Here is a 24,716-nt window from a genome sequence, read left to right as displayed (position 1 = left end):
GTGCCCAAAATCCCAAAACCGACTAGCTATAGTGTCTCATTTGTTCTCCTACATAATCACAAAGCTACAAATGATTAGACAACCCAGAACACAAAACTCCTGACTCTCACAGGAATCGTGGTAGCAAGACATACCCTTTCGCTCACTCACTCGTACTTGTCCACAATAAGGATGGTCAGAGTCACTGTATAGCTCAAAATGTTTATTTTAACTATTGTGCTCTATAATGCAGTATACAGGCCACTACCAGCAGTAAAATGCATAAACCTAACCCAGTTAGCATTGTTACAATACCATAGAATATGAAGGGGGATGCCATTCTATAGAGACAATGGAAAAAGGACTATAAGGCCTAACCACCCTCCCCTTGGTAAGTTGAAGTTTATTTTATAAAGGAAGACCTCTGGGCTTTGTCAGCAGACCCCATTCTTTAGAGCCTAAATGAAAGCTTTACATCATAGGAACAGCATAGCTCTTCTCTAAGGAAAGGTTTATCTCCAAGTGTGTGTGAACAACATGCAACTGTGTTATATCAAAGTACGAGCTCTCCAGCAGTGCAGCTGTGTGTAGCATGTTTTGTCTAGGTAATAGGGACGGACCAGAACAGAATAACAAGGGGCATGTTTTTCAACATGCACATCGTGTTCAGACTAAATTCCAGGAGCAGCAGAGAACACAGAAAGCAGACAGTTCTCATGTGAAAGACACAAACAGAGTCTTGCAAAATTGAGTCATGTAGTAACATGCGCAAAAGCAGCATCATGGCAGCAGAGCTCATGCTAACTTAGCAATGTACAGAATGACCCTAAGGGCCATTTAACACTGTCACCTCTGAATAGTCAGGAAACTTGATTGCACAGAATGGAACATACTACAATATCCCGGTCAATAAACCTAAAGCCATCAAATGATAAATGTAGGCTTAAATGGGCTGATTTGGTATCTAGGCCCGAATCAGTAGTGGTCATATGTCGGACATTGCAGGAGGCTACAGAGAGTCTAGAAAAAACTGACACTTTGCAGCTTCCACCTATGGAAGCTGAGGTAATTCATGCAAAGCTTTTCAAAATCCTGGTGGACTGCTTAACACAGAGCCAACAGAAAACAATAAAATAAAAAGGGGGGAAGCCTCCACTGGAGAGTATAATAAGACTGTAAATTAGCCAAATGACAGCCGTGCCTGGCTCTTAAGGGCAGGGGCCCAACACAAATAAGGAACCTGTACAAATGGGCACAGGTTAAAGCTTGTGCGAGCTGGGAAAATAGTATCTGGGATGAGTTATATGAAGCTGGAACCTCTAGGGATTGTAAGAAATGTTGGTCCATGGTAGCTAACAGAAGTAAGAATCTCAAGGACCATTTAGCTAATAATATCCAACCAGAGGCATGGTATAATCACTTTTCCGAGCTTTTTGAACCCCTATGGGGCTTAACCACAGAGGGGTGTGTCTCTGAAGTAGTTGGATTAGCCCTATGTCCACCATGTCTACCATATCTACAATCACACCTATCACCTCTATTGACATTAACTTTAACATATGATGAAACCTTAGCAGCAATTAAGTGTCTCGCTGTGGGAAAAGCGGCATGTCCGGACAAAGTCCCTGGTGGCATATTTTGTTGGGACCCAGAGAATTGGGCAATGAATATCAACACTCTGTCAAATGCTATACTTGAAGGGGCCAAAATACCTGGCAGCTGGAAGGGTGCCAAGATAGTTCCAATATATATAAAAAGGGTGATAGGATCTTGTCCCTAAATTATAGGCACAGTTCATCGACGGCATCTCTGACATTGTGAACACGTACGCTCTGGCATCCACAGACTATATCCTCCTCGGAGACCTAAATTTCCACCTCGAGAACACCGACGACAGCAACTCTGTCGCTCTGCTCGATAACCTTGGCAACCTTGGACTCAAACAGCTCGTCACGAACCCCACCCACACCGCCGGACACACGCTCGACCCCATCCTCTCCGCCAGCAACCACGTCACCTTCAGCCACACCATCGAACTCCACTGGAGCGACCACCGATGCGTCCACTTCACCTTCAAAAAACCAGCCACACATCACCACCCGCAACGGATCCCCTACCGCAGCTGGAACAAGGTCACCGAAGACCAGCTCATCATCGCCCTCACCCGAGACCCACCAACAGACACCACCGACACAGCCGCCAGCAACCTCAGGCAATGGGTCGACGGCTGCACCAACACTCTCGCCCCAATCAGAAAACCCTCAAACAGACACACAGACAGGAAGCCACACCCACACCCACCGACCACGCACGCAACCTGGGGTTCATCCTGGCCTCATCGCTCTCAATGACCCAGCAAGTTAACGCAGTCTCCTCCTCCTGCTTCAACACCCTCTGCATGCTCCCCAAGATCTACAGATGGATCCCCATCAGAACCAGAAGGACGGTGACAGAGGCCCTCGTCAGCATCAGACTGGACTACGGTAACACCCTCTACGCAGGAACCACGGCCAAACTCCAAAAGAGACTCCAATGCATACAAAACGCCTCCGCACGCCTCATCCTCGACATACCCCACCACACCCACATCTCTGCCCACCTGAAAGACCTGCACTGGCTCCCAGTCAACGAGAGGATCACTTACAAGCTCCTCACCCATGCCCACAAAGCACTCCTCAATGCTGGACCAGCATACCTCAACAAACGTCTCATCTTCTACAACCCAAACCGCCAGCTTCGCTCCGCTGACCTCGCCTTTGCCACCGTCCCACGCATCCACAGGGCCTCCACCGGCGGCAGATCCTTCTCCTACCTTGCCGCCAACACACGGAAAACCTTCCCCACACAGCTGCGACAGACCCAGGACCTGCTGACCTTCAGGAGATTTCTCAAGACCTGGCTGTTCGAGCAGTAACTGCACCCCTCTCCCCTCAGCGCCTTGAGACCTTCACGGGTGAGTAGTGCTCTCTACAAATGATTGATTGATTGATGCTACACAAAAAGTTTTTAGTAGACAAATTTTATTGAGACTTCAAAAGTGGTTTTATGAGACCGAGGCCAAGTCAAACCTGCAAACAGGATTTTGTAGTGGTATTAGTACCATAGATCAGGCCTTCAGACTATCGGCGATTTATTGGAAAATGGTTGTCCTCCAAAAGTCCCAACTCTACATGGTGTTTGTGGACTTATTTGATTTGGTCCCTATGAGTGGTGCTACAACAGAATGGGTCCCTGCCGAGCTATTGAATGTTATAGTGAGACTGCATCAACACACATATTCACAGGTCAGATGGAGCTCCCAGGGAGAGCTAACAAATCAAATATCAACTCCTAGAGGTGTCCGTCAAGGTGGTATACTTGCCCCAACTTTATTCTCCTTATACCTTAATAATGTTGTGTTCCATCTGTAAAATCTTGACAGTGATGCTCCAAGGATTGCAGGGAAGAAAATCCCCATGCTGTTGTTCGCAGATGATACTCTGCTGGTGTCTAATGACCCCAATGGGTCTACAGATGCTGGTAGATAGTTTTGTAAAGTTTTGTGCAGAAATAGGGTTAATTATAAATCACTCGAAACTAAATTCCTGACCATTAATTGACACAAGACATTTAGAGGTACCATTACGTTAGAGGGTACAAAACTTGAAAGAGTCCCAGAATTTGACTATTTTGGCATTCGTTTTACCCATAACATTCTTTGGTCTTCCCAGAGGACGAAAAGTAGTATGAATGTATGTCATCATATATCAGGGATACAGAGACTGTATTGGGAGTCTAAAACCAGGCCAATCCTACCCGCTCTGGAAGACTATAATGTGAAGGCGGAAGGCAGTGCCCTTTTTGGAACAGAGCTGTGGGGTTTTTCAGGTCTATACAGTCAGGGAAAAGTCGAGAATAACTTTCTAAAATCTTTGATTGAGCTTCAGAAGAACATGCCCCTGTTGCCCCTACGTTGGGATCCGGGTGTAAAACAGATTATCCACAAAGCACAGTTAAGACCAGTCACATTTTGGATAAGGCACAAGTCATTATCTGCCCTAGTGGAATCCTATAATGTCTTACAAGAGATAGTTGAACTTGATAAGAACCATAGGATCTACTGGATTTTGGTTGATTAGAGAAATACTCTCCCAAATTGGCTTTGAGAAACTCTGTACTGATTACGATTGTCTCCCGCTCCCTTCCATGGAAGCACTCAAAGAAGCTTTTTGGGCTCATAAATGGACACTTGAGATGAGCAATAGCAGACAAGGAGCTTTAAGAGTTCACTTTTTAGATCTAAAATCCCATAGCATGTGCAAAAATATTTAAAATTATATTAAGGCCACCTTGGCTAGGCAACTGTATGTCAGATTTAGACATGGCACACTTCCTTTGCAGTCTTTCTGTGCAAAATGGAAATCTAAGTCAGATGTCCTGGATTCTCCCTATCTGCAAACAATTGAGGGCTAGGCAATTTCTAATGGTGCTAAGGATCTTGCGAGACAAAAGAACCAACTGTCTGGGTAGTAGTGAAATATATCCAGTGGAGCTGGAGCATAAGGGCAAAGTTGCTAAAGCATTCTGAGCCATTTGGTGTAGATGCACCGTAGAACTATACTTAGATGAAATCAAAAATAGACTGTGGGAAGACTAGGACTTTGAGGTGTACAAATGCTAAATCATATTTCATGTATAGTGAAATAGACAATATAAGAACTGGTTTTAGCCTGGTACAAGAAAGACATGTTTGCTATATAATGTCGATCTTTGCATTTTTAAATGGTTTGATCTCTGGTGTTTTATGTATACTATTTATTGGTTTTAACCTATTGATTGTTCTACTTTTAGGGTTTATGCACCGAATAAAGTTGATTGATTGATTGATTGATTGAAAACAACATTACATTTAGGAAATAAAGAAAAAAAACTATTCCAAAACCAATTTACTTAAAAAGAATAAACTTTAATGATTAACGTGACACAGAAAGGAGGATAACTAATCTGGAGTTCAGGAGTTATTCAAATGATGTGGACAACATTTTAAGTTAGAAGCAATGGGCTAGTTGTGATTGGCATGATGAACAATCAGAGTCAGTAGTGAATTCATTTGTACCATTGAAACAAAGCAGTGCTCCCCAGAAAAAGTTTTTTTTATAGGGGAATAGTTTATGGTAAAATATTATCCTTTACAAACTTACTACAGTGTTAGACCTAACAGTCTTAGGGTGCTCTTCCTCACACTGTTTGCCTCAGCATTTTGCTGATTTTTTTTGTTGGCCTTATGACTCTGAGCACTTTACCACTGCCAACCAGTGTTTAAGTGCACATGCTTCTCCCCTAAAACATGGTTTGATTGACTATCCACAATTTGCATATTTAATTTATCTATAAGTCCCTAGTAGAGTGTACTACATGTGCTCAGGGCCATAAATTAACTGCTACTAGTGAGCCTGCAGCACTGATTGTGCCACCCACACAAGTAGCACTTTAAACATGTCTCACGCCTCCCACTGCAGAGCCTGTGTGTGCAGTATTACTACAATGTCACACGGACATGTAAAAGCCATTGCCAAGCCTTAAAGTCCCCTTTTGTTATATTTAAGTTGCCCCCTATGGTAGTCCCCAGGTAGCCCATAAAGCAGGGTGCTGTGTCATGAAAAGGCAGAACACGTATTGATAAATGTGCATGTCCTGGTAGTGAAAAACACCAAAATTAGTTTTTCATTACTGTGAGGCCTACCCTTCTCCTGGGTTAACATTCAGAATTCCTTATTACACTTATAAGCTGTAATTCCTGATTGAGAAGGAGTAGCTCTATCATGCTACATATCATTGGAATAGGAATGATAGATCCTCTTTGCTGGCAAAGTTGAATTTATTATCACTATTTTAGAAATGCCATTTTTATAAAGATAAATAGATAATGCCAGCTAAGCGTGCACTCTGGGTAATCCTGTGAACAAACTAAACCACTTATGTCACTGTGTGAACTAGCTTGATGTGCAATGCCTGGGGTGGTTCTACCCTGCCACCTAATCTATTGAAGAAATACAAACTAGAGCAAAATGTTCTAGTGAGGCTATGCACAACCTGTGACACTCGAGAATGAGTGTGTGTTATCAATTTATCGAATTGTATAATAGAGTAACAGAAAGAACAAAACAATGATTATACATAAGCGTCACAGGATTAATCTGTTTCATGTATTCAAAACATGATGCTGTGAACAAATCTGAAGTCCTTGTTGAAGATGTGCTTCTCTTTTATTCTCTCTTCTGGTGAAAATCCAATTACAGATTGAGGTCCTACAGTCCATCTGGTAAATTAAAGCCAGTAAAGATACAATTCGTAACTAATCCCAATGCATTTCGGGTGATATTGGCACCCTTCTTCAGGGGTAATCTATCAATAAAATGTACAGAGAAGTTTATCGCAATGAGGAATTAACTGAAATGAAAGATATTAGGTTGTATTCTTCAAAAAGAATGAAAAAAGGCCCTTCATTATCGAGGAGGGTAAAGAGCTACAACGTTGTTTAATTAGAGTGAGTTGTTGGACGTACGGTGAGGTTACTGTGCCAAATAACAAGATTGAAGCCCACAAGAGACTGAGAAAGATATCAACACACCCGGTGAATGACTCGTGTGCAATCAATGAGCTGTGGGCGTGTAATGAACTAAATATAGCTGTTGGCTTTCATAATAATAATCCAAGCATGTGTCCTGAACTTCAATAAAAACGAGTTGCTGGCAAGCTGTAAGACCAAAACTAATGTCAGCTACATATGTCAGAGTGATGTAAGATTTACACCTGGGGGAAAATTAATGAGACTCACCAAACGTGAGCGAAGTCGGGACTATGCAGCTTATGGTGCTTTAGCAGGTCGAAAATAAACCTTCAGGGGTCGTGTTGCCAGAAGGCAAATGAAGACTCAGCTTAATTTGTGCTTGGGCACCCTTGGTGCATGTGAAAGTATCTGTAAAGTATTGCATGGTCAGTAAAGGCGTAATGAGAATTACAAACGACCAGATTATTAAACATTCACTACGTGTACAATGGCTTAAAATTACTTACATTGCCGGTCTCCAAGAAACATTGTGCTTCCTAAAATGCCAAAGTCAAACCGTGCAATGAATCATGTGGGTTGGACTATCTATTTTGTCACTTTTTGCGTCATTGTGGTAAAAATAGAGAGCGGACTGCAAGTATCAAATCTTACTTAAAAAAATGTCAGCCATTTTGTAGCGTGTAAATCTATGAACTGACTGTGGATCATGAAGGTAGGTGAACCAAAATGTGAAAAAAGTCCAATCACCAGAAAAAGAAAAAGAAGAAAAATGAAAAACTGAATGTAGATAGAGATTGTAGACCTCGTGTATGTGAATTCTAAGCTGAAATACTGAGAAAGTGACCCGTTCGCGCCATAACAGGACACCATTGATGTCCAAGTTAGTTGTGCGTTGTGTGAAGAAACCTATACAGCTTCTATAAGGGTGAATGATAACAATCATGATGGTATTAATTGTTTCCACAATATATGCTGCCTGTGTAAATTACTATGTCCAGCATGCCCAGAAAACCCCATAGGAGCTTATTGCTTCTAAGCGCTATTTTTTAATTTTAATCTTTATAAATATATATCTCGACTTCTACTCATTGAGTTTCAGTCATTTTAGTCTTGTTTTTTTATAAAATCATAATCCATTTTTTTAAACTGATGTGGAGTCTTTTTGTGATGCTTTCACTGTGTTACTGTTTGAAATGTTGCAAAAATACATTGACTCTTAAGCAAAGCTTGTCTGCTCTGTGCCAAGCTACCAGAGGGTGAGCACAGGTTAATTTATGGTGTGTATCTGACTTACCCTGAGTAGGACTGGGGTTCCTACATGGACAGGGTACAAACGTCTGCCAAATAGAAACCCAATTTCTAACAAGCAGCAAATGTGCTGGTGTATAAAGTAGACAATGGTACACAATGTCCAGACGTGTAAGTTTAGTTTTGAAATATTTCCCAAGGTGTTTCAAAAGTCTCCTCCATATTTCCAGGGAATGCTTCTAGGGCACCAGATCATGGGTTCAAGTGTTAAAAAGGACATTTACACAGGGGGATTTACCTTTGCTGCCAGTTCGACGTGGGAATTACAGCGTGACTCCTTTGTGCCCTTGTCAGCGCCAGCAACTCGCCGGACCCTCTGCGCGGGTCCCGCAGCGCCCTCTCAACACCTTAAGGGTGGTCTGGAACAGGGTTGAACCAAGCGGGGTGAGCGGTAGCAAACAGGGCTGCGAGCTGCAGGGGACTCCATTGTCCAGGAGTCCCTGCGTGCCCAATTGCTTCCACCTGGGCTGCTCTCCCTGTTCGACACGCCCCCCTGCATAGCAGCTTGATTAAAACAGAGCCAAAACCTTGTTTGCCTGGGATTGACCTTTGCTGCCAGTTCGACGTGGGAATTACAGCGAGACTCCTTTGTGCCCTTGTCAGCGCCAGCAACTCGCTGGACCCGCTGCGCGGGTCCCGCAGCGCCCTCTCAACACCGTAAGGGTGGTCTGGAACAGGGTTGAACCAAGCGGGGTGAGTGGTAGCAAACAGGGCTGCGAGCTGCAGGGGACTCCATTGTCCAGGAGTCCCTGCGTGCCCAATTGCTTCCACCTGGGCTGCTCTCCCTGTCCGACACGCCCCCCTGCATAGCAGCTTGATTAAAACAGAGCCAAAACCTTGTTTGCCTGGGATTTACCTTTGCTGCCAGTTCGACGTGGGAATTACAGCGTGACTCCTTTGTGCCCTTGTCAGCGCCAGCAACTCGCCGGACCCGCTGCGCGGGTCCCGCAGCGCCCTCTCAACACTGTAAGGGTGGTTTGGAACAGGGTTGAACCAAGCGGGGTGAGCGGTAGCAAACAGGGCTGCGAGCTGCAGGGAACTCCATTGTCCAGGAGTCCCTGCGTGCCCAATTGCTTCCACCTGGGCTGCCCTCCCTGTTCGACACGCCCCCCTGCATAGCAGCTTGATTAAAACTGAGCCAAAACCTTGTTTGCCTGGGATTTACCTTTGCTGCCAGTTCGACGTGGGAATTACAGCGTGACTCCTTTGTGCCCTTGTCAGCGCCAGCAACTCGCCGGACCCGCTGTGCGGGTCCTGCAGCGCCCTCTCAACACCGTAAGGGTGGTCTGGAACAGGGTTGAACCAAGCGGGGTGAGCGGTAGCAAACAGGGCTGCGAGCTGCAGGGGACTCCATTGTCCAGGAGTCCCTGCGTGCCCAATTGCTTCCACCTGGGCTGACACGCCCCCGTACCTATACCCCCCTCCTATTTAAGGAAGTTCATTCCAGCGACGCGGGAGCGACGCGGGAGCGCGCGGGAGCGCCCGGGGCTAAGCCCGGGCAAAGGTCTGAGGCCGTCAGAGAACGGAAGAGACCGGACCGGGCCCCGTCCCTAACAACGAGATTGTCTGTGAACCGCTCCTTCCGAACTCCACCGATCACCAAGTCATTCTTTGTGTATGAGAGTCCTGTATAGCCTGGTTTAATATTTTTAATATTATTATTAGTTGGCGAATAACTGTATTGGGTGATTGTGGATATGGTTCTTACGAGAGGAAGTAAAACCAAAGTAAAGGGAGGTGGGGGAAAATGCCTAGGTCCTATGGATGACTTTATTGCCAAGGCAAATCATTTTATTGACCAAAGCATTAGTCTAATAGAAGGCAGGGTGTCTTTAGATCTTGCACTGGCAAAGAGGTCGTCCATGGGAAATTTGAAAAACGCAAAAACCCCCGAGGTCCAGCAAATTAGGGGGTGTGGGACGACTCCCATGGGTAAGAGAAGTCTCCCAAATAACGTAGATCTATCGGCCTCACATCTTTCTGATTTTCAATTAAGCCTGGACCTAGAAAGGACCCCAGAATTAATTCCCGAAATAACTCCAGACGAAACAAGGATTATCAGAGGGAGGAGAGAGGGAGCGATTAGGAAAAGAAGGATAAACCCTAAAAATCCGATTCATCATGATTCTAGTATCCAACATGAAGTAAAACTAACAACACCTCTACAAGACAATCTCCCTTCTGACAACTCAGCTATTAATAAGTCCATATATGACAATTCAGACTCTCTTAGCGTAGTAAACCCTATTCATTCCCCACCTAGTAATACGCAAAGGGACAATGTAAACCCACTTTCAATAAACAACATAGCAGAGGTCTTATAAATCGCCATTGCACCACTTGAATTAAGATTGTCCCAGATGGAGCAACAATTACAGCTTCTCGTTAACATTATGAAACCTAAACAAGTACTAGGGGATAAAAAAAAGAGAGGAACCAAACCACCCCCTCAAAAGGTGCCACATATGCATAATAATAAACACAAAACTGCCCCAACAGACTCCCCCTTTAAACTACAACCCCCCGAAGTACTTATCAGAGAGAGTGCAGAAGAACCTATTGTTAACTCCAATATAAATTCTCTCCAGGTTAATATCCCGGGAGTACCAACTATACGTTCTAAAATTCCCTCCCTTAGGGAAAAAAAAACATTGCACCAAACAAACACTTCGATCCTAAACAAGCAGGCTCCCAAAATAGCAACAACTGTTTCCAGCACAGCCGATACGAAGGGCCCTAAAAGTAGATTGGCGGTAGACTTGCCACCAGAAGCAAGTCCATACGTTGTAGTTATGGTTGGTGTACCCGAGCTAGAAGATCATGTTGTGGAATCTACTTGGTCGCTGAAAAACAAGGTTCAGTTCTGGTTAAACAATAATCGCCCCATCACTGAACCCGGGTCATCTAGGATTCTGATGGTCCGTAGAACCCCTTGGGTGGGAAATAGTAGGAAAACAATACCGGGAGTCTGTACCCCAGGGTGGCGGATTATATATGCTCTTGGGAGTTTCCAAACACCTGTGGTGAAATAGGAACTAGGCGACTCTCCTTTTTCTATCCCTCGAGGTTCTTTAGGGAGGTTCCTACCATCAATGCTCCTCCCTGGGTAACAACAGCCCCAGCTCACGACAATTATCCTAACCAATGGAAAACAGTGGGCTCTCGTTCCCGTGAGCATGGTGATTATCGGCACATACCAGGGCCTCGATTTTGGGGCGGAGGAAGAGATGAATGGGGCGTCCACCAACAGCGGATGTCCAATAGAGAGCCAACGCAAAGGGAAACCTGGTTTGGGATCCCAACGGACAATAGATTCAGTATCCTTGAGATGGTTGACTGACTATCAATTCCATCTAAAGTCACCAACCACAGTTCATCCCACTCAATATCCAATGCCACAATGGACTGCTCAATTCAAGAAATAGTGACTAACGTAGAATCGCATCCGTTATCTATTCTTTTTTGGAACATAGCGGGGCTTCGTTCCAAAATCGAAGATGGCTCGATAGCATATTTCCTGGAACTGGGGAAAATTATATGTCTACAGGAGACCTGGTCTCTAACGGAGCTTCACATCCATGGGTTTCAAACGTATTTTACGTCAGCTTTGGGAGGAGGTATTGGCAGACCAAAGGGGGGGCTGACCACATATATTGCCAACACAGTAACTGATCTTAAAACATCGTTGGTTGCGTCGGACACAAACTTCCAACTATTAAAGCTCCTTCTCAATAAAACCGAGCCCATCCTCTTGCTTAATTTGTATAACAATCTCGAGGATGTTCAATTTTTGTCTCTTATTAGCAAAATCAAGGAGAAATTGAGAAATAATTCTATAATTGGTAAAGGGCCAGTTCACTTCATATGTGACGGAGATTTAAACATACATCCATGTCCGCATGTCGGGAAAAATAGATGTGGAATTGTGGACGAAGATAACGCTCCTATTATGCACTTTACTCATAGTAAAGTGGGGACTGCTATGAATAATATGTTATTGGATTTAAAACTTGAAATAGTAAACGAACCAATTCCAGGGTCAAACCTCCTACAACCAACGTACGTGGGCAGGGGCCATAGTACGACAGTAGACTATATCCTCCTCTCGTCAGGATTGTCTCCTCGAGTGGGGTCCTGTGAGGTGTTGTTAAACACTGTTAGTGACCATTCTACTCTCAGATCAGAAATACAACGAATAAAGGGACAACCTGAAATGGGCGCAATAGCGACAACTCTCGCACAAAATAAATTGGAGCTAGGCAGGACAAACGGGTACGCATTGAAGTGGGAGACGATCAATCCAGAGGTAATTATGGGGAAATTGGTAAAAGAGGCATACATAAATATAATCAATTGCCTCGATCTAGCGCTATCTGACGAAGAAGTTTTAACTAATTTTATACAAATATTAGAGAAGATCAAGGAACTTCTCACCACAACATCAAGGAGGCCACCCTCAACTAATAAAGGCTGGTTTAACCATTCCTGCACTATGGCCCTAGCTAATTTAAAAAAGGAATTAAAAAAAACAGTTAGAGTCCCAGAAACGATCCAATTGCTAAGGCGCCAATATCTTTCTGCACGAAAGCAAAGAATCATTGAATTAAAAAAGAAATTATGGGATGATTTACACTCCAGTGCTGTATCAAAGAATAGTTTGGCTTTTTGGCGCACTGTCAAAACACCATATCTTTTGGATTCAGACAGCCCTAAGATAGAAGTGGCCATTGATGAAGTTACGTGGGTGGCACACTTCTCTAAAATTTTTAAAAACACAGTAACTGTTAGCAAAGGATCAGAACATTTTCTCCCAAATGTTGATTAGCCCATTTCCCTATTTTTCAATATCACCGAAGTTTTAGCGGCCTTGAATGCAAGTAAGAGTGGGAAAGCCCCAGGCCCTGATGGGGTCCCAGTAGACCTGTTTAAATTTAATCCGGACCTCTGGACCCCCATCATAACAAGAGTATGCACTGCAGCGGCAAAAGTGGGCCTGATTGATTCTTGGACAAAGTCAATTATGGTCCCAATTTTTAAAAAAGGAGACCGCCAGGATGTTAACTGTTATCGTCCCATTTCCCTTTTGGACTCGCTAGGTAAAGTGGTTGGTAGAGTTGTCTTCGAACGACTCTGGCAGTGGGCTGAGGAGGGAAACATTATTTCAGATCTACAATTTGGATTTCGGGAGGGGTTTGGAACGGTGGAGCAGGCCCTTAATCTTAGTTTGATCCTGGGAAAATATTGCCAAGCAAAAAAAGAAACAGTTTATATGGTGTATGTAGATTTATCTGCCGCCTTTGACTGTGTCTCACATATAAAACTCTGGAACATCCTGACACATATGGGTGTGGACCCCCCTCTCGTAGATTTTATGAGAGAGTTATATTCTGGGGCCTCTGCAAGGGTGCGTTTTGGTACGAAGGGTGAATTGACCGCGCCTTTCGGAGTGGAGCGAGGAGTCAGGCAGGGGTGTGTCCTCGCCCCCTTCCTCTTCTCCTTGTATACAAATGGTTTGGAGGTGGAGATGATGAGGGGGGCTTTGGACCTACCTCGGGTAAAACGGCGTTTGATCCCTGCCTTGCTCTACTCGGACGACGTGGTCATTTTGGCCCGCACCCCATGCGAACTGCAGATTTCCCTAAATAGATATGTCGAGTTTATGGGTGGTCTGGACTTACAAGTCAATGTCAAAAAAACATTTGTTATGGTAGCCGGGCGAAAAAAGAAGCGAGTAAAGAACATCTTTCTCAAAGATCAAAAATTGGAGGTGACTACGAAGTATTGCTACCTGGGGATAATGATTGACGACGGGCTCAACTGGAGAGCAGCAGTAGAGGCCAGATGTCATCTGTTTAAGAGAGCTATAATGTCCCTGATAAGTTTCTCACAGAGACTAGGGAAAAGGCCCCCAGTGGAGCTTTTAAAAATCTACTTAGCTAAATGCCAGGCGATTGCCCTCTACGGAGCCGGAGTGTGGGGATCCGTAGAGGTCAGCGCCCTTCAGGTTGCTGAAAATAATTTCCTGAGATTTCTTTTAGCCGTACCAACGAGCACCTCAGTATACGCTCTCCATTTGGAGCTTGGAATTCTCTATCTCGAGGATCTGATAAGAATTCAGCCCCTATTGCTCTGGAGACGTATTTGGACGTCCGATAATAATGTCCTTTCGCAGGAAATTTTGATGGACTCAATGACCATAGATCATTCTGTAAAAATAAAATGGTTATGCTATGTAAGAAATTTCCTCAAGGACCTTGGCTTGGAGAAATATTATTCCGACCCTAAAAAAATTATTGAAATCCCTAAGAGAGTGCTGAAAAAATTGGCGTTAATGCATTTGGAGTCCTTGAGGTTGACCTCTGTGGCAACAAAACCATCGGCCATTCATGCCAATCTGATTCAGATCACTTACTCCATTCAACCATATCTGACAATACAGTTTAGCACCTATCATAGAATGTTGCTGACAAAATTCAGATTAGATTCTTTATTCAGATTAGTTTCTTTCCCCGATAGAAATAGTTGGGATTCGATTCCCACTCTTTGTCCTTGTGATGAAGTATCAACACAGTCAAATTTACATACTATTCTGTTTTGTAAATTTTATCATTCACATAGGAAGGTCTGGTTACTACCTGTATTAAAGCGATGGGGATTAAGACAATGTCGCCCGGCGATGCTACGTCTTCAAATGTTAGACTCTGAATTGATCTGTTATCATGTCCTCAACTTTCTAAGATGTATTGTGAAACATAGGAATAACCTCTAATTTGGAGTCTGATTTTAGTCTATGTTGACGAAACGAAACTATGTAAATCCTTGGTTTAAAGCTATATGATATGATATTTGATTAGTTTTAACCATCTTTTTTTAAGATTAGTATGTTTTGTTTATTCTGTATTGTATCATCTAAACAATTGTTCTTTTATGGTTTTTAAAATTGTAAAAAAACGAATAAAGAAGATATTATTATTATTAAACATTTACATCCATTGAGAAAGAAGCTCCACAGCAGGCAGGCTCCTTTTAGACCCAACTGGACCCTCTTATCCCTTTAAATTAGCAATGGGCCAGCTCCCCTCGAAGCAAGGGTTCATCTCCCCTAGACCTCTTGGAAGCATTTTTATTTGCAGAAATTTAGGACAAAGCTGTAGTCAGTCTCTCCACCATTCTATCAGGGGGTACAGGGGAATTTATAAGACAGACCTATCTGTGATTGGAGAGTTTTCCCAAATGGGTCCAGCTAAAATTGTGACACACATCCATACTATCCTGCAGTAAAGTTATCCGCCGCCCTTCTCACCCATGTAGTTGATGGCAAAAGCAGCCCCATAATGTGTTATTCTTCAGTTTTACAAAATAAAGGACTGTGTTTGGTCCAAGATTCCTTCTCTCCAAAATCCTCCCAAAGCTAAACTTCTTTGACCACTTTAGAATCAAGCAGAACACCACTCTTTATAGGTCTGTGTGCTTCCACTGGATCCTTCTTCACAATTAATTCCCTTCAAAGCAAGCAACATTCAGGAACTTCTGGTGGCATGAAGGATTCTCAGGGAAAGGGCCTGGAGATCAGGAAGGTTATTAAATATAGAAAGCTTTGTCAGATGCCAGAGGGAGTAGGTGTGAAGGGTCCCTGTGAGCCTGAGGGGTCTCAACTGCATGAAATAGAATATGTGCACCAACACAGGTGGGTTGCTTAAAAACAGAAAATATGACAGCTTATGAAATGTACCAGTGCAGTATATGTAATAAAGTGCCCATGCTGCACGAATGATTTTTCTACTCATCTCCTAATAAGAGATATGCAGACATAGGTTTTTGAAACTGCAAGTTTAAATGCATGCAGCTGACTTCAGCCTCACTTTTTTAAAATGCAAGGGTCAGATTTACAAGAAAATGACGCATCTCTGCATTATAGCAGAGATGTGTCAGTTTACTTGCGTCACGCAAAATAACGCTCGCGCCACCAAGAATGCGTCGCATTTACAATGCAGCTCACCGTGTCATAAGGATTGACAGATACATCACACATCTGTTGGCGTACAGGTAACGCATTGCTGGAGTCATGTCGCAAGCACGACTCAACTCCAGCACTGCTCAGGAATGCCTATTTCTATTGTGCTGCGTCACTCCTTACGCCTGCTTGAGGCATAAGGTTTTGACGCAGTGGCGTCGTAGAAGTGACGCAGTGAAATCTTGCAGATTTCACAGCGTCACTTTAACAAGGCTTTCTGACATATGTTGCTAGGCCCTGCTTTGAGGGCTAGAATTTCCTTGGGGTCAAGAACACCATTAACATCTATCTATCTATCTATCTGTCTATCTATCTGTCTATCTATCTGTCTGTCTGTCTGTCTGTCTGTCTGTCTGTCTGTCTGTCTGTCTGTCTGTCTGTCTGTCTGTCTGTCTGTCTGTCTGTCTGTCTATCTATCTATCTATCTATCTATCTATCTCTTTATCCATCCATCCATCCATCCATCCATCCATCTATAGATATATAGATATTGATACACATATATGTACAGATGTGCACAGACTGTAGAGATTGAAGATCACTGGCTTTGGGTTGAGAAACTGCTTAGTTCAACCTGACTGTCAAAGTTGAAATCTCTTATGGCAAAAGCTGCATCCAAGAGTAAAGTTTATGGCAAATATTCATGTAGCCATATTGGGGGACAACTTGCTCTCATTTCAAAACTGATGGCACAGTGGGCACTAAATGAGTTAAACGCCCTAGCTCACTCAAGAGTACATTGGAAATCCTGTCCTGTAAAAGTTTGCTGTGCTGTCTAGGGTTAGATGTATGACCATCTGGGAAATTGCAATTTTTAGTGACTCGCAATTTCCAGTCACAAAACCTGATGTACAACAGCTTATGAGACACTGTTTGTGATTTCCAAATGGGTCTCAAGGAACCTGCCTCATTAATATTCATAAGGGAGGTCACATTTTGCAACCCATTGGGATTGGCCGGCACTCACAGGGATGGTGGCCTGCTGGTGTCAGCAGACCACTATGTCTGTGGCTGCTTTTTAAAAAAAGAATTAAGTTTTCTTTTATTTTTTTCAGAATGTGCAGTGGTTCGTGGGACCACTACCTGCTCTGAAAAAATGTTGGCGCCCCCATTCACAAAGGGGACTGGTTCCCTTGGGGACCCCAACCCATTTGCGAATAGCTTACCACCAATTTGAAATTGGTGGTAAACTGCAAATGTTTTGCAACCACATTCATTGTTGCAAAACATTTCTACATACCAGTGCAACTCACTATTAGGAAGCGATGCCCTTGGCATGCCCCTTCCTAGTAACGTCGCGCCAACCCTATTTTTCGAGTCGGTAATAGGTAACTGACTTGCAAAATAGAGTTGGTACATTTGAATCAAGGATTTTACCGGTCGCAAATGGCCCAATGGGCCATTTATGACTGGTAAAAGGCATCATACATCTGGCCCTAGATGCTGAAATATTTCTAAATATGTCTGGCACTCAGGCCATGTAACTCCGCCTTACACTGGTAATAGTAAAGTGGGATGGATACTATTGTGCGTGGTGGCCAATGTCTGCATCCCAATGTTAACATCCTGTCATGGGAGCGCATTTGAGGGCTTATATGCAAGAGGGATGAGCAGCCAGAGTTTCAAATTTTTTGATGTTCCGGTGGCGCAGGCCTCACAATCATATCTATGAGGTGACGCAAAGCCACCCTGCTTGGCTGTGCATGTTCTCGTAGATATGGAGTAAGGCAAGGCAGCACAAAGCGCTTCCTTGCCTAACCCTGTATCAAAGAGGCATTCCAAGGGCATTGCAGTGGGTTTTCTCATGCAACATCCATGGATTTTGTCACTGCCCCAGATATACAAAATTACATAAACTTGGGGCAGTGCCAAAAACGTATGCCTCCCCAGAGCAGGAGTAACGAGGGGAAATGTTTTTCTTTTTCCTCGTTTTTTCCCCTTTCCATATGTGCTGCACTTTGCAGCACACATAGAACGAGGAAAATGCCTCTCCTGAAAAGGAGGCACCCTTGCACAATGGTATAAGGGGCGCCTGTGTTGGTGATCTGCATCAAATTGTGCGCCGATGCAGGCTAAAAAACCAGGAATGTAATACAGTGCATTTGCACAGCAAAAAGGCTTGTGGTGCTGCCCTATGCCAATTCATTGTAAAGGAGGGCCTTGGTGTTTTTCCATCACAGGTCAGGGTTCCAGTAGAGATGGCCATCCCAGCGGGATTCAGGTTGATTAGCAAGAGCTGATGAAGCCATCATGCTCTACCTAGTGGAAGCGCATAGGTGATGGCTTGCACGAAGCAGACTATGCTCAAGGAAACTGGGCACAGCAGCATGAGTCCTACTTCATCAGCAGATTTGGCATTTGGTGGTAGGGTCCACATTGGATGGGAGGTGCTGCGCTGAAGTGTACTTGTGGATAACCCCCATGGTTGCTTGCTGTCTGGCTGTAGCACTCAGAGATCCACCTGCCACGGAAATTGCAAGAACAAGGTTGATGGGTGCCTGGCAGTGGGGCTTCTAAGTTTAGTGAAGGATAGTCCATGAGGAGCTCTGCGAGACAGCTTATCCCCTCAACCATCATACCCAAGGGAACCTTTGGGGTGCAGATGGGACAGCCAGATGGGCTGCAGGTGGCCGACACAGACTGAGCGCAGGTGAAGGATCAGACGGGAGACCCTGTTGAGGACCGGTGGAAGGGTTAGTTTGGGTACAGGTTGATCAAACAGGTGGGGTGCAGCCGGAAGGAATGGATGGAGTACACATCACAACACTTAGGTGAGAGTCAAGATCCAATGACGAGCTGTAGACATGAGCACATGATAATGGAGCAGATATTTAAAATCCACCATGCTTTCTGATGAAGCCTTCTGTTTTCTCTCTGCAGGGTCCTTGACTACCAAGGTTGCTACCCGTGGTTGTGCCACGCCCAGTTTCTGCACCTTCAATAGTACATCAGAGTCAATTGGAAATTCATCTATAGTGACTGACCTGGCCTGCACTAATGGAAGCATCTGCCTTCACAAGAGTGTCTTTCTGCTAGCCCTTAGCGGGCTCCTTACACTGAGACTGTTCTTCTAACCTTCTTGCGGACCACTGGTGCTCATCGGTTGCCACACTGGTTTGCAGTGAAACATGAGGCAGATGTCTTCACAGGCCCATGGCTCTCTGGAGTTCTTCCTGCAGGCACCTTATTTTGTTTGCCTTTAGATGTCTTCCTAAAATGTTTCAATACTTTGTATTTCACTTGAATTTCATCATAATCCCTTCTTTACTTCCCATGTTAATACTTTCTGTCTTAAATTTCAATGACTTTGAAATGAAATCTTTCCCACAGCTCCTGAGCTTTACTGAAGGATCCAAAACAAAGACCACTTGATTCAAGAAGAACCCCTCTCAGGCTCTTCCAACAGAGGTCTCTGCCCACTGCTAATGTGAAGTCAAGGGACTGCCTCACTGCTGTGGGAACAAGGTTTGGATCATTAGAACAATGGTCGGCCCATCATTTTTATGAGTAATTCGAGGTCCGCACACCGGCCACTCACAACCACCCACCTTGTTTCACACTCATTAGACTATTAGAAAAACAAGTATCTCATTTAAGGATATGAGGAGGTTGTGAGGCACAATACGGGGGGCAGTTTTGTACTTATGTGTGTGTTGAGGAATATGTGAACAATTGTGTTACCCAATTGTCAGTTGAGTACAATGGATGTAATCTCCGAAACAATGGGCATGTATGTAAGACCTGTTCAATGGTGATTTATTTTTTGTATACACAATACTGCCCATATCATCATGGGGGAGGTCGACACGTCATCACTTGGCTATACAAAGCGATTAGGGAACACATAGGTAGTCCTCTGGGTCGCCTTCGATGCCACAGAGAGGAGGACTTAACAAAACCTCTTCAGGGCACCGAGAGGTCTAGAGCCCTGGAGCACCCCTAAGACTCTTTTGATGAATGCTTGTTTTAAAAACATCATTCATTGGGCATATCTTACACTCTCTTAAGTAAATCATATGTTCCTACCAGCCAATTTCACTTGCCCCAGATGTCTCATCCAGGCCGCCGATCTTCAGCATATGCTCTGGTCCTGCCACAGCATAGTAAACTTTTGCACGCAGTACATGCTTTATTAACCACGGCCACAAACTCACCACATTAAATTCATGGGAGGCTATCGCTTTAGGTATTTTCCCCAGACAAAGAAAAATACACGGTACGAGTACGCTTTGCTAACCTTGCCCTGCTGCCGGTCAAGCGCCTACTAAGTATGCCATGGAAGACCCAACACCCCTGCCATGGAAGACCCAACACCCCTGCCGGCTCTTTTGTAATGCATGTGGCACTACTCATATGGGGTGAGGCAGAGAGCTCTGCATTGGGAGGAGGCCAGCCGTATATGCCGACAACCTATAGCTGTAGCCGAGGATACCATGCTCATACAGTACAAGAAACAGGCTGAAGAGGGTCCACCTCCTTCGCCATCCCAAATTTAAAGGCCATTGGTCCCCGGCTACCCTCCCCCATTACGATATGTGACAATTCAGACCCGCTCTACAAACCCCCTAATTCTGTTCCACATGATTACACCATTTTCAGTCGCGCTCTCCCTGGTTTCTTCTTCCAAATTCTGTAACCCGCCCCCCATTATTCATTGGGTTCCCCTTTCCTTCTAATAACCACATGGGGAGACGGGACAACACAAAATTGAAAGATTCCGCCATTTTTGTAATATTATGAGGCAGTGTATTCCATTCCTAGCCTGCGAAGCGTTGCGTAAGCTGAAATTCACACTCTATTAATGCTTTCCATTTCTTTTACATGTTATTTGCGCTGGTGCTGAAACACCCTGGGGCAGATTTATGAGGCCCTTGCGCCTCATAGACGCCGCCGTTGCGTCACTTTTGTGACGCAGCGGCGGCGCAAATCCTGCGCCATGCTGCGGGGTATTTAAAACGTGACGCATCGGGGAGATGCGTCACGTTGTAAAGCCCTGCGCCAGCAGTATGCGTACCTGTGCAGGGGGGGGGGCGTTCCGGCGCAGGAACGCCTCCTAAAAGTGGCTGAGGGAAATCTACAAGATTTCACTCAGTCACTTTTGAGCCCATGCTGCGTCAAAACCCTGCGCCTGCTTGAAGCAGGCGTAAGGATTGACGCAGCATTGTGAAGATAGGGCCCCCCAGAGCATTGCTGGAGCTGCGTCGCGCTTGCGATGCAACTCCAGCAATGCGCCACTTTTACGGCACAGATGTGTCACGCATCTGTGCCGTTTTTGCCCCATGGTGCGCCGCATTGTAAATGCGGCGCATCCACGGTGGCGGAGCTGTGGCGCACAATAACTGGCGCATCCCTGCTGATATGCAGGGATGCGCCAGTTATTATAAATCTGCCCCCCTGTTTTTTTCATGTACCAAAATAGAAAAGAAACATACCTGAAGATTGCTGCCCGTTTTATTGCTACTCCTGCTATAAATGATAATGTCTGTAGTTGATAAAACCCAATAAAAGCTGCTGTTTAACAATGACTACCTACATCATGTCAATTAAGATACAATAAGGAAGTTGGACTTTATATGGTGTCCTAACAATGTATGCGTTTATATTTTATATAGGGGACTTGTAAATGACTACTAACCTCCTGAAGGTGACCTCAGACAGTATAAGGTCTTGGTAGACACAAGCAGTAGCAGTAAATAGCATTGAAGTCCAAGTGCTGGAGCTGGTGATTGGGTACCTGTCAATCATGTAACACCTATCGATAGTGTCAGGAGATAATCCGCCATCAAACATAAACCCAGTTAGGGGACAGAGGGCATGATGTACAAAGTATGTTTTTGGTTACAAAACATCTGTTTCAGTGTTTGCAACAGCAAAAGTATGAGAGTCCGTACCTGTTTTCTAACTCCTAAAATGGAGCTAGAAGTGGATTATTGATAAAAAAGTTGGAAGGGGGCATATTGGAGGTATCCCTTCCAAATAACCATTCCCATCCATATGTATCGGTGAAGTGTAGGTATCGGTGAGGCCCACTCCAGTCAGGGCATAGTGCGAAAATGTAATCAGGTGCATAGTTACAACTAATATTGCATTTGTTAGGGCTTGACTGATGAAGGCATGGTCAAGGCGTGAGTATGAGTGATGGGAGTGTGAAAAGAAGGTGCAATCATGGGTTGTGGGGTGAACAGTTCTCCAGGCCTCCACTAGCCCCAAGGAGTAGAACTCCTATTTTGACGCTTCCGGAAAACTCCCGGGGGGTGTTCTATGGGGCTGGGTCCCAGAGTCCCAGGTGAGGTTAAAGTCTCCCAATAGGACAATTTCCTGTCCCGCAAAGCTGCACAGTGATAACAGAAGTGTATCTAGAAACAAGGCCTGGTCAGTATTGGGGCGTAAATTGATGCAAAAGTTCACATCTTAACAGCAATGCGCCCCTTCACCAGTTCCACCCTACCTTACTTGTCAGTTTTACACGCTTCAGGTTGAAATTTCAGCGAGGAGTGGAAGAGGATCGCCACCCCCATTGTGCTTGGTAGAGGCAGATGGTTTGTACATCAAAGGGTATGCTCAGTGTCTCAACCTATGGCCCTTGCTATGCTTGAGGTGGGTCTCCTGTATGGCTACTATATCATGGCACTGATCCTAAATAATTTTCAGAGCTTATGATGGGGAGTTAAGCCCCTTAATGTTCCATGTTAGAGTAGTGAGCACCATGGCTTTCCCATAACCACCCTCTCCGCTAGTGACTCACCAACTGTCTTGTCATCTATCTCCACCCCTCTTACGATCCCTACCAGCAAGGACTGAAGCAGACACCTGAAGTTTGTCTCCCACTCCTGCCTCCTGTCTGCCCCCCTCTCCGGTGGAACTGCCCACTCATGTACCACAAGCAAGAACAAACTGTGAAACATAATAAAAACATTCAGGGTGCTAGTACCCCAACAAGATATAGTAATTTCAACAAAAGGCATAGATTTTGGCATAAAGGTCAGAATTCGCTACAGCATTCTAGATCACGTGTATTTTAAACCAGGTGCATTGGCATCTCTCAGCCAAGCATAACAATAGGAAAGCGCCTACCATCTCACCAGAGAGCAAGACATTGCGGAAGGTGGTCCAGTCCAGCAAAGGAAAACAATGGGGCCTAGTCCCCAAGAAGGGGTACAGCCCATCAGAAATGCATAGCAAGCATTCAGTTGCCTATCCATGACCTTGGATAATCCGGTTTAACATCCCATTGCCCCCACGAAGTTTCCTTGTCGAACTGCTGGCATCAAGACCACCAGTTTCTTTGACTTTTTGGACACCCCTGAGTCAGCCTTCATCCACTGTCTGTGCTGGAGGCCATGCTTCTGGCTGCCTCCTCTGGCCCCCCTCCCCGTGCAGAGGGGTCACCACTCCCCAAAAAGCTGCCGCCTCTGTAAAATGGTGACATTTGTTCTGGAATTCGAAAGAGAGACCGAACGGGTTTGTCCACCTGTACTTGATGTGCTCTTGACGAAGCCTATCCGTGATAGGCTGGAATTGCAGATGATGGGCAAGCGTTGCTGGGTGATATCTTGAAACAGAGAGCACGTTGCTCCCTGAAATGAGTCCTCATCAACTTTCTGTGTGGCCTGAAGGATTGAGTTCTTCACCTTAAAGGAATGGAGCTTCACCAAGACATCATGGAGGGGTTTCCCTCAACTGGGCTCCAGCGACCCCACTCAATAGACTCTGTCAAGCATTGTCTTGGTGCCTCCTTCCCCCAACAATTCAGAGATCATGCCCACCACAAAAACCTCCAGATCAGTACCCACCACCTTCTCTTCCAGATAGTGAATGCAGATGTCGTCCCGTCTCGATCTGTTTTTTAGGTCTTCGTCAGGACTTAGTCATGCATATGTGTTTCGAGGAGGCTAGTTGAGCTTTCAATCTGGCCGACACAGCTTACCAGCCCTTGCACTTTGGTGTTAAGGTCCAGCTTTCGGGTGCCCAATGAGTCCACATCTTGTTGCAGAGAGTGAGGCAATAGTGGATATCCGTTCTGAGAGCATTTAGGGAGAATGCAAGATCAGCTTTCAGTTCTTCCCATAGCTGCTGTTTGAAGTCTTGTAGAGAGGATAAAAGGCCTTCCATTTTGAGAGCCAAGAGTGTTTCTCTGGTTGGTGACTGGGTGTGGGCCCCTCGTCTCCACTGTCGCAAAGTAGCTTGACACACTGTTGGCTTGTATCCTTTTTGAAGGCAGAAAGGCAAGCAATGGGCTCTAGAGCAAAGGCATCAACACTTGATGTAATGACGCCGATGTAGCAGTGCCAGGACCAAACGGGTCAGGCACTAGGACCGGCCTGAGTGGGGACCAGGGCGGGCGGAAAGGGAGGAGCAGAGGGCTAGGGACGGCAGTTAGCCGTTAGCCCTGGATGAAGATAGAGGCTAATAAAGGAGCTGACTAACAAGACCCTGTGTCCGTGTCTTTTGTATCCCTGGCGACGAAGGTGTTTGAGCTTCCACGTGTGCGTGAAGCGATCGACGAGACACGCCAGCTCGCCTCGCGTGTGAGGCTGGGAGCGCGACGACAGAAGTGCCCACCAGGAGTCCACCCCGGCGGCAACAAATCAGGAGCTCGCCGCGTGTGGAGGCTGGAGCGGAAAGCACAAGGAGCCAACCGGGAGCCCACCCCGGCGGCGACTGGCCCGGAGCTGCTCGCCCTGCGCGTGGGGCTGGAGCGCGATACCTGAAGAGCCTACCGGGAGCCCACACCGGCAGAAATGGTGAATAGTGCCCAAAACAGAAGAAAACAACCTCACCTGGCGTGGTAGCGGTGCCCAACAGCGGAGCCCCGGTGAGTGAAATCGAGTGAAATCAAGCTCTAATGAGCGCGGTGTCTCCGGT

At 45.2% G+C, this 24,716-nt stretch overlaps 1 protein-coding gene across 1 annotated transcript in view; it reads left to right on the top strand.

Annotated features, from left to right (window-relative positions):
- Positions 1 to 18,925, top strand: part of LOC146808873 (phospholipase A2 inhibitor and Ly6/PLAUR domain-containing protein-like) — a 93,796-nt gene extending 74,871 nt beyond the window's left edge. Inside the window, exon 5 of the mRNA XM_085614795.1 lies at positions 18,732 to 18,925. Coding sequence (XP_085470921.1) covers positions 18,732 to 18,925 — 194 coding nt within the window. The remainder of the gene's footprint in view (positions 1 to 18,731) is intronic.
- The last annotated feature ends 5,791 nt before the right edge of the window (positions 18,926 to 24,716 follow it).

Source organism: Triturus cristatus, chromosome 7 (assembly GCF_964204655.1).
Source record: "Triturus cristatus chromosome 7, aTriCri1.1, whole genome shotgun sequence".
Lineage (NCBI taxonomy): Eukaryota > Metazoa > Chordata > Amphibia > Caudata > Salamandridae > Triturus > Triturus cristatus.
The sequence above is the reverse complement of the archived record's forward strand: the minus strand, read 5'-3'. Positions and strand labels throughout refer to the sequence as shown.